At 39.0% G+C, this 10,096-nt stretch overlaps 1 protein-coding gene across 3 annotated transcripts; it reads left to right on the top strand.

The window, feature by feature from the left end:
• Nucleotides 1–6,579, top strand: LOC100543527 (cytochrome c-type heme lyase). 3 transcript variants are annotated; one of them, XM_003208700.2, is made up of 7 exons: nucleotides 1–21; nucleotides 404–554; nucleotides 1,244–1,392; nucleotides 2,020–2,168; nucleotides 3,288–3,407; nucleotides 3,882–3,968; nucleotides 4,215–6,579. In XM_003208700.2, exons 2-7 carry the CDS (start codon nucleotides 437–439, stop codon nucleotides 4,411–4,413), a joined length of 822 nt encoding a protein of 273 aa, XP_003208748.1. In that variant the 5' UTR covers nucleotides 1–21; nucleotides 404–436; the 3' UTR covers nucleotides 4,414–6,579. The 3 variants fall into 3 exon arrangements, with proteins under 3 accessions (XP_003208748.1, XP_031410625.1, XP_010713907.1); XM_010715605.3 differs by lacking the exon at nucleotides 1–21 and adding an exon at nucleotides 179–251; XM_031554765.1 differs by lacking the exon at nucleotides 3,882–3,968.
• Nucleotides 6,580–10,096: the final 3,517 nt, after the last annotated feature.

Raw genomic sequence — 10,096 nt, 5'->3', positions numbered from 1 at the left:
CGGGCCTGACCTTGCCTGCGGGTGAGTGCGGTCACGGTGTGTGTTACGGGTCACGGAGTGCTTCCTGCAGCGAGGCGAGGCCCGGGGCTGCCGTTGCCAGGAGGCGCGGGCGCGGCAGGAGCCCGCTGCGTGCGGTATCGCCCGGGGGCTGCGGGCAGCGCCGCGCTGAAAGCCGGGGAAGGGGCGCGAGCGGAGCGTCCCTCCTGTGCTCCGCTATACGCGCTGTGGAGGCCGCGGGTTTTATTCAGGCAGTGCGTTTATGGCTCACAGTGTTTTTTTGTTAGTTATTATGGATGTGTTTTTAAGCAGTTTGTGATGCTGCGGTGTATCTGAACGTGCGTTCACTATAGTGAGAAATGAACATAGGTTTCTTTACAGGTATTTGCTTTATTCTTTTGTTTAGAAACTTGAACTGAAAGGCCTGATTTCAGCAGCCATGGGACTGTCTGCATCCGCCCCAGCGGCCACAGCTCAGTCAGCAGCCGAGCCATCCAAACAGCACCAGGCAGCCTCTCCACCTTCAGAATGCCCCATGCATCGGGAGAAAGCGAGAGGTAACTGTGCTTGAAAGCTAGTGAAGTTAGCTCTTACACTGAAAGCTCAAAGGTATTTGACAGGAAAGAAAAACAACTGCATTAAGAACTTGAGCCTGTCCCCCACCCAGGGTGACTTGCAGGTAGCAGTTGATGACAAGAACTCAGCTGTCCCCCAGAGGAGGTGTCTGCTGCAGAACCTGTGGGCTGCTCCTGCTCTGCTTTCCCCAGAGGGGCCCAGCAGGGCTTTGGGGCACTTCCATGTGGGGCCAGATTGGTGCCCATGCCCCTTTGGGGGTTGTCCCTGGGAGCAGGTGGTTGTGCATCAAGGAAGGGGCAGCAGAAGGGGGCGATGAGGTCAGTGTCTGGGGAAGGACGATGTCAGCTCTTTGCTGGCAGAATGAACACAAGTTGGATTCACATCGCTTTGGAAATCTTGGTGACAAACAGCGTGGTGTAGCAGCCTGCCATGGAGCAGGGTGTAAGCATTCAGGGCCTGTGTGAGAAGCTTAGGTTTGAGCGCGGCGTTGGATGCTAAAACAGGCAAGACAAAAATATTTACGAAAGTTGGAAAGTGTTCTAAAAACACGAAATAAAAAGTAAAATAGCATTCTTGTATTTACACTAGTATTTGATGAACTGTTTTCCGTCTCCTGTTTTAGAGACTTCATTTTGTAATAAAACATATAATGTTTTTTCCTATATTTTAGGTTGTCCGATGCACATGAAGACTTCTGACCGTAGGGCTGAGGACACAGATAATGTTCCTGCACATCAGGAAAGAGCATATGAATATGTAGCGTGTCCTGTCAAGTCTGGGACATCTCAAGCAAACAGTGACATAGATCCTAGCAATATGGTAACTTTCACTTGGTTCAGATGTTTTCTTCACTCTCGTTTCTTCTGAAATCCAAAAATGTAAATACTGGATGCTGTGTAAAATGGGAACTCTGGCAAATAACGTTCTTTTTTCCATTTTAAAACTGCATTTTCTGATTGTTTATCCAAATATTTTTGGATATTTAATTTTTTAATTTAATTTAAACCAATATAGGGTTGAAGACTCTCTTCTTTAAAGTTGAATCTTTTTTGATAAAAAGTGGTTTTACAGTTTGTAAATATTTTATGCCATGTATTTCTGTTTGTTACGTACAAGCATGGTTCTTAAGTTACATCAGTGGTCTTAGGTTCTGTGCAGTAGTGGAATGGTAAGTTCTCATTCAGGTCTTTCTGACATTTCCTTTATTACAAGAAGAATGCAGATTTGAAAGTTGAAGTTTAGACAAAAGGTGTCCTTTGGTCTTTAGATGACAAACTTACACAAAGCATTTTGTTGCAAAAAGGAAGGTGGCCTCAGTGGATTTAATGTGAAGACTGAACTTCTTGATCTTGGCTGCTTAATTATTGCTTTATTTTTTCTCAAATACTTAATAATTTCTAGTTTGCTTTTGCTTTTGTTGTTCAGGTGATTCTCTGTGTTTTCTAGATGCCTCCTCCTAATCAGTTGCCATCTCCAGATCAACCATTTCCATTGTCAACTGTTAGAGAAGAATCTTCCATTCCTAGGGCACACTCTGACAAGAAATGGGTCTATCCTTCAGAGCAGATGTTTTGGAATGCTATGCTAAGAAAAGGGTAAATACACTGAATTTTCAGCTGAAGTCTCCATGAGTCTGAGATTTTTGAAATAGCATAATTAGTTATTATTCATAGATGCTATTTAAAAGTTTCAAGCAGGAAGCAATTGACTTTCATTTATAAAAAAATACTGCTTTAAAAAAAAAAAGCTTTAACATTACGTGTGAGCTGATCTCAAAGTCTGTCCTTCCCCATCATCAGCAAGATGGCTGAGAATGTCAAGGCAGCTGCTACTAACTCAGAAAATTTTCTTAGAAGTCACTGCATAGGTGCAAAAAGACTCTGTATGACTACCTACTTTTAAGTGCAAGAGGCTTCAGTCTAATCCTATAATCTGATAGTAAAAATTCTGCAAATTCAAGAGCATTCATTTGACTCTAATGCTGCTAAAAATTTGAAAATTAAAGTTGTTTGACTTGTAGATGTTTTCTGTCTAAACAAAAATTCAGTGTAGGCAAGATCGAACTGAATGATAGATGATTCATTGGCCAAAAAAAAATAATCTCTGCTGCTGTTTCTGCATTTCTTTGTATTTATTTGTTTGTCACTCTGAAACATACCAACTTTAAATGCAGTTACGATTAAAACAGTAGTGATTTTTGATACTACTTTTTGCTAGAGACAATATATCATGAGCAGTTTATTTTGAACACAAATTTTTATCCTGTAAATGCTTTAATGTATTCAATCTTATGCCTGTTGGAAAGGAAGCACAGTCACAGTGCAGGATCAGAGGGATGGAAGGTGTTTCAAAGTGTATCCAATATGTATTGAGTAAAGGACTTTTGTGCATTAAGAACACAAGTGGGATTTTTCCTGAGCATTTTTACAAATACTGTGGATGTGCCATTGTTTGCACATCCTGATAACTTTCTGATCCAGTTAAGCTGTTAATTTAGCTAACCTGAAGTTGTGGATCTCTGTGATGATAACTTAGATAACTATCTGTTTACATAGAAAATGAAGTGGTTCTCAGGATGCTTAAGCAGATGAGCCAGAAGTTTCCGTTCTTGCTTTGTGTCTTTGCATAAACACTTAGATCTGTTGATTCAATGTCCATTCAATAAATTAAGGAATATGGAGGAGTTACACAGTAATACTTGTGTTATTTTTTAGGTGGAGGTGGAAAGATGATGACATAACAAGTGAAGATATGACTAACATCATTAAGATTCACAATCAAAATAATGAGCAAGCTTGGAAGGAGATTTTGAAGTGGGAAGCTCTTCATGCTATGTATGTACACATGAAACGAGAAGCAAATCATTTGGTTTGGCATTTGCTTTTGTAATTGTTTCAAAGTAGACTTTGTAGTTTTCATAAAAATATTCTGGTGTTGATACATTTCAAAAGTTATGGTCTTCTATGATTTCCCATTTTGATAATCAGGGAGGAAGATTACACAGAAGGGATGACTAGAACTGAATAACTGCACCGACAAAACAGATCAGCCGTCTAGTGGTGTGGTATATTATGTGGGCTTGGAGGAAAAAAACATCTTAGTGTATCTATTTGAAGATTACCTTATTTCCATCTTTGTTATGAAAAAGGAGAGGGACAGATTTTCTTTAAGAGGAACTTGTGTCACTTTCACTATCACCAAGAACCTGACAGAAGCAATTTTCCTTCTTCATGAGTAGAACATGGTGTAAAATTAGACTTTGTTTCAAAAAGTAGAAACTATTATCTCTGTTCTAATTGTGTCTGTAGGGAATGTCCGTGTGGACCATCCCTGATGCGGTTTGGAGGCAAAGCAAAGGAGTATTCACCAAGAGCCAGAATACGTTCATGGATGGGGTACGTTGGCATGAAAATAGGACTTCTGGTCAAGATGAAAGATAGAAAGGCATGTCTGGAGATGCAGTGTAGAAGTAATTTAGAGATGATACAAAAGTGGAGTTGCAAGTTATAATCACCAGATGATGCATGTAGTGGTAGGGAATCTTATGCCAGAATGTGAATGAATAAATCTTGCTTCCACTCCCTCTCCCAGGTTCATAATACCTATCCGTTAAATTTTTCTGCACTGATCTATCTTTCCAGGTATGAGCTTCCCTTTGACAGACACGATTGGATTGTTGACCGATGTGGAAAAGAAGTGCGGTATGTTATTGATTACTATGACGGTGGTGCAGTAGATAAGAACTATCAGTTCACTATCCTGGATGTTCGTCCTGCATTTGATTCTCTGTCGGCTGTGTGGGACAGGATGAAGGTAGCCTGGTGGCGTTGGACTTCTTAACTACTCTTGTTATGTGTGATCAAAAAGTAAACCACTTGCCTCTGAGGTTTGAGGGTACGTGGACAGTAGGACATGAAATAGAAGTTCAGTAAAACTGTGATTATTTTCATCACCACTGTTCTTTGGGGAGGGGGCATGACGAGGGGTGAAGAAATGCATTGTTAAGTATACCAATGCTTTATGATACTGTAAATTATATAATAAAAGTACAGAAGCAAAAACATGCATCTTAATTTTCGTAAGACCTGGGAAATCTTTTATTCTGTTACAAATCTTGCATAAGATTTCCTTCTTTCATTTCATGCCTTTGGTGCTGTACCAAATACATTAGATTTCTGGTTCTGACTGTGGTTTTGAGCACTACTTAAAAATAGTGAAAACTGGAAGTTTCATGAACGGTTGCCCTTAGTTACAGTATTAGCATACTCAGATAAAGCGTAAAAGTTGTGGACTGCTACAAACTGCATGTTTTACTAAGTATTGAAAACTACATGCTTGTTTTCACATGGGCACTTTACCTGTTTAAATATGTTTCCTCAGAAAATTTCAGTCAAATCTATTCTGTTAAAGAAATACGAGTGTTGCAGTGTGAGTATTTCTAAAAGTGTGTTCAATTGAAAATGTGGAGAGTATACTTAAGCCTTAATTTGCAGTTTATCTTTGAACAGAAGAACAGCTGATTGTTACAGGCAGGAAATGAGTGTGTCGGCTTCTCTTAAAACAACACTTCTCAAAGGAAATAAGGTTGATCTCTAATGAGTATTTATTTAATCATTTTAAAAGTTTGTTTTCTGATATAAGAAAATTGTATTCTTTTTGCTGCACTTGTGTGCTTTTCTGTCTTTATTGTGTCTTCTCATGTATTCAGGACAGAAACTTTATTTAAAGAATGTGTCCGGCACTGCATCTGGATTTTGCATCGTAGTTTCATCACCTGTAGTGTAGTATTTCTTAATTCTTTTTGAAATATATAACAGTTGCACAGAGGTGTATGACTACGTAGTCATAACACGTTCCTTCGTAGCAGTGATAGTGAGGTGTGGTACAGATGTGTATATGACTTGGCTAAAAGGGTATCCAAAGCACAAGTAAATACTTTGCAAGTAAGCAAGGTTGAGTTGAGCATTTTTTGAGAGTGATGCTTGTTAATTTTGTGTGGATGAACAAACACTTTGTGTTTGTACTTAATAATTTTTTTCCTTTTTTAAAGTCTTCTACTGTAATAGCTTTAAATTTGCATGGCTTGGTAAATTTCCTGAAATTACGTTACTCCTCCCTTTCAGCATACAGTACTGTTGAGGAGAAGTCCTCTGTGCAAAAGACTTGAGAACAGAAAGAATAACCAAATACCACATTGTAGTTTAAGTCAGAGTTTCTTCTTGTAACTTAAACTGTCAACCAGCTGTACCTTAATTTTCTGAAAGTGGTTATTTTTCATTGATAACAGAAGCTTTTTGTTTTCTCTCAAGGGGAGAACACCTTAGTACTTCAGTAAAGTAACTCTTCTCAATTAAGAAAATAGGCAGGGAATCTTCCATAATTCATGGTAGTAATGGAGACTAATCACTACCACTTCATTGGCAACTGTCTGTAGGGTCAGAATAAAACTTACCCAGAAGTCTGGAATCCTAATAACTCCTATTTTTACCCGTTTCCAATTTCCCTATTATTTTTCCCTTTTTTCACTGATTCATACATATGTATGTGTGTGTGTATATATTAAATAAGAACAGTTTAGTGCAAGAAAACCCAGGCCCCGGTCTGAGAAGGCAGTATATATGCGAGATATAAGAAGTGTGTGATCTTCTATGAAGCATTGTGTCTGACAGTAAAAGAGCTACTTCTTTTAGTTCTAACAGAGACAGAAGATTGCTGCTTTTTGAGGTGGGCTTTTTGAGTTTTATGTGTGTTTGGTAACTTGATCTACGCACAATGGAGGGAGTGCTTTGGAAGCTTCAAAATGACTAGTCTGCACTGTTGGTTTTGGAAACTTGACATTAAGTGTGTTATGAAAACTGTAATTGCTACTAAATCTGGTAGATGTTTCATGCTGCTCCATGAGTTTACTGTCTTCTGTTTCATCTTTCCTAGTTTGAGAATTGTTTTTTTCTGTATTGTTTTGTCATTCAAACAAAAAGGAGACTCAAATAAATATACTTTTCTTAACTTCGGTATTTGTGATCATATTTCTAGTTCTAAGAATTGTTAATATGAGCTTCTGCATGGGCCAAATGAGGTAACTTCTTTAGGCCAATAAAACAGATCTTCGAATATGCACTACTCATATTTAGGTGAAGTGAGATCAAAAAGTAAGGACTAACTTAAGCGTTAGCTAGCCAAACCTGCAGGTTTCAGAACAAGAACATATGACAACAAATATTTTCATCCAGCTAACTTCTGCAGAATGGAAGGTTTTAGTTTTTTAAAGTAATCATTAGAAATTAATTAAGTTTATATTCTACAAGCAGTGAGGCTTAAGGAAATCTGCACTTTTCTGTTTTAGGTTGTCTACAGTTCACCTGTGTTCTGCTTTACCATGTCCGAGCTCTCCTTTGTTGTATTGTTGTATTTGGTTCTTGCATTTAAAACAGCTGATCTGCAGTTGAAAATGTGTTCTTCAAAAATACTGTGTTCAGAAACTGCAAACTCTGTGGCTCTTTCATAATCAGTGGAAAAGGACTCTGGCATAGCAGTCCAACTGTAATCAGGTCTTGGGTAATGTGCATGTAGCCAAGAGTAATGCTGATCTTCCTGGAGTATGAGACTGTTCTGCATTCAGCTCATCTGGCCTCTTGCCATTGCACTGCTTCAGGTGACTGCCCTGCAGTTAGAGTGCAATAGAAAACGTGTTTTTTTTTTTTCCCCTCAAATTAGATAGATCTTATATATATGAGAATTCATTAACTTTCAAAAACTAAGAAGTGAAATGCTATGAAAAGGCTGAATTTTACCTTAGGAAAAAATACTTCTTTTATCAGTTTTGTTTACAGAGTTAAAATTACTTTAATCCAACTAAAAGGAGCCACAGCCTCCTGCTTTGGGCTCTACCCAAAATGTTCACATCAATCAATTTCACTAAGATAGATACTAAGTCAAAGCGGTGTTTGAGTCCAAACAGTATTTTCAGTATGTTCCCTAACAAACGTTTTTGTTGAGGTAACATTGTTCCAGTGCTTGTTACGATGCTTACTCTGAAGAAATGAAACAGAATCTTCCAAACTGAATTTCTGGGTGTATGTTGTAAATGATATCACAGAAAGCTGCATGAGTTAAGGCAATTTGTTTTCTCTTTTTATCCAAAGGTATAAATATAGCATATGTTTAGTATATATTTTACTGTGTCCTGATAACCAACATAAAACATTGTGGAGTAATTCAAAGATGATGTGTGTAAAATTCTTATTATTCTTGAATTCATGAAGTTGCATTTGATAGGACTCTAGAATGCTGTTATATAATGGAAGTGGCCCTTCAAATTAGCCATGTTTCTAATTTAGAAGATGCCTATATATGTGCGTATCTATGGAGGCAAATAGCTTCCTGAGCTTGTGTGTATGATTTTCTTACCTGTGTGAGCATATTTGGGTAAAATCTTTGCAAGTTTCTGGACCCAGCATCAATTCCTGGGGGTGCATAACTTTCTATATAAGTATCTGTGTCTTAGGACCAGCGTCTATTCCAGGTAAAGAACTGGCGCAAGACTTAGGCATAAACAGGTGATGATCAGATGAATTCTTAATGAGATCTGCAGAGGTGCTGTTCTTCAGCTCTCTTTCTTAGCAGCAGCTTAGCCATCACACCTGTGCTGTATTTATGAGTTTTTCATTATTGTTTGCTCTGTGATTCATGAATGGGCATCTTAAGTGATTTTTAGGCTCTTAGTGGTCCTTTAATGCCTTCTAGAGTACACACTTTAGGACTGCTTATAATTGTGATAGCTGGCACAGCAGGTTGACTGGCATGGAAATGATGGCAAAAATATGTAGATGGATGGTCCAGGTCAATGGTTTTTTTTCGAATGTCTGTCTTCTCTGTCATTCACAACTTGGCTTAAGGGGAGAGCGGGTCTAAATGCATGCTTTTATATGTAGTTGCTAGTGGTTGTCAATGTAACCCCTGATTGATTGGGAGTCATAATTACAGTGAGTGGAAATGAAAGGATGCTACTTCTGCAAATAACACTGGGGAGATTAATCTTTCTGATATGTGAAAGGTTGTGTTCTGTTTGCCTTGTCAGGCAAAGTGGAAAATACTGATATCATCAGTGGTATATCAATTTATGATAGGGTGCTGGGGGTGTTTTAATATAAAGTAACTCCAAAAAGTGGGTCTTTTGAACTTTATTTGCCATATGTTGATGGGAAAGCAGCCATTTAGAGAAATGAATATAGCTAATGTTTTTCTATCAAACATTGCAATGTTTGAAGAAATTAAAAAAAGAAGAAAATAGATCTTGAGTTCCAATTTAATAATAATGGAATATGAAGGCCAGATCGTAACTGTAGAAGTTCATTTCAAATTTAAATATTTAGCATTTTCACTAGTCTGTGAATACAAGAAAATTTATTACATTAAGATGGAATTTAGATCTTTGACATGAAGCTGATATTTTCATAGTGTGAAAAATATCAAGCTGACATTATACTGTCTCATTTGATGACTTCCAAATGTCAGAGTGCAGTAACTTATTCATAGGGACCTCAATGTCTTGTGATAGTGTCAATTTAGAAGACATTTACATCGACTTTTTTTTATTTAAACATGTAAAATGGAATATGCAAAGTGGATGAGGAGAAGGGGGAAAGACCAGGGGCAAGAAAGTTCTCAGTAATAGAATGAAGCACTTCTAAGGCTAATTTCCACAAAGCCTTCTGAATAGCTGCATGGACTGCTGCCTTGCAGCACTTCTGACAGCTCCAGGCTTATGTCTGTGCATGTTATTCACTCGTTCCCCACTCAGCATTTCTTGGTATTTCAACAGAACTTAAAGCATTAAAAATAGTATGATATGCTTTGCTGAATAAATAAGCCACCCATCCCTTGCTTCTAAGTGATTTGTAACAAACTTCAGCGATGCATGCCCACTGCTCTCTAACCTTTCAGCCTCCTGTTGCGTTTCCAGCTGGAGGAAAGCACCAAATAATACCTCTGAGATGGCTGTCTGTGGTGTCATTCCTGTAGCAGGCCTCAGCCAGATGACCGCCAGGAGAACCATCCATGCACCATCACTGACTGCAAAAGAGCAAAGTCCAGTTCCACCGAGGCTCTCTGTGTTGTGCACTGATGCCAGCAGCTGGGGCTGACCTGGTTAACTCCTTGCCCACACTGCTGCTGTACTGATGTCTATGTACGCGCACACCTGTGCACATCAACATCTGCGTGGTTTGCTCAGCTGTGTGGAGCTGAAGCACAGCTCTCATGGTGTTTCTGGTATGTCCACTGCATACTGTGTTTCCAAGCCGAGCTGTGGCTGCCTAGGGTAGCTCCGCGCTCCTGCGTGTGCCTCGGCAGGAGGGAATGGCCGGCTTCTGGTACGGGTGTGGTCATCGCACTAACCACTCATTGCAAGCGCTGTTGTGCGGTATGGCTCTACGTAGAGCTTACCAGAAATTGGCACGTTTACTTTTATACCTAGGAACCTTTTTAAAGAAGTGCCGGAGCGGGGGTCCCTGCACCCACCGAC

The sequence above is a fragment of the Meleagris gallopavo genome, chromosome 10 (assembly GCF_000146605.3).
Source record: "Meleagris gallopavo isolate NT-WF06-2002-E0010 breed Aviagen turkey brand Nicholas breeding stock chromosome 10, Turkey_5.1, whole genome shotgun sequence".
In the NCBI taxonomy this organism is placed as follows: domain Eukaryota; kingdom Metazoa; phylum Chordata; class Aves; order Galliformes; family Phasianidae; genus Meleagris; species Meleagris gallopavo.
The sequence above is the reverse complement of the archived record's forward strand: the minus strand, read 5'-3'. Positions and strand labels throughout refer to the sequence as shown.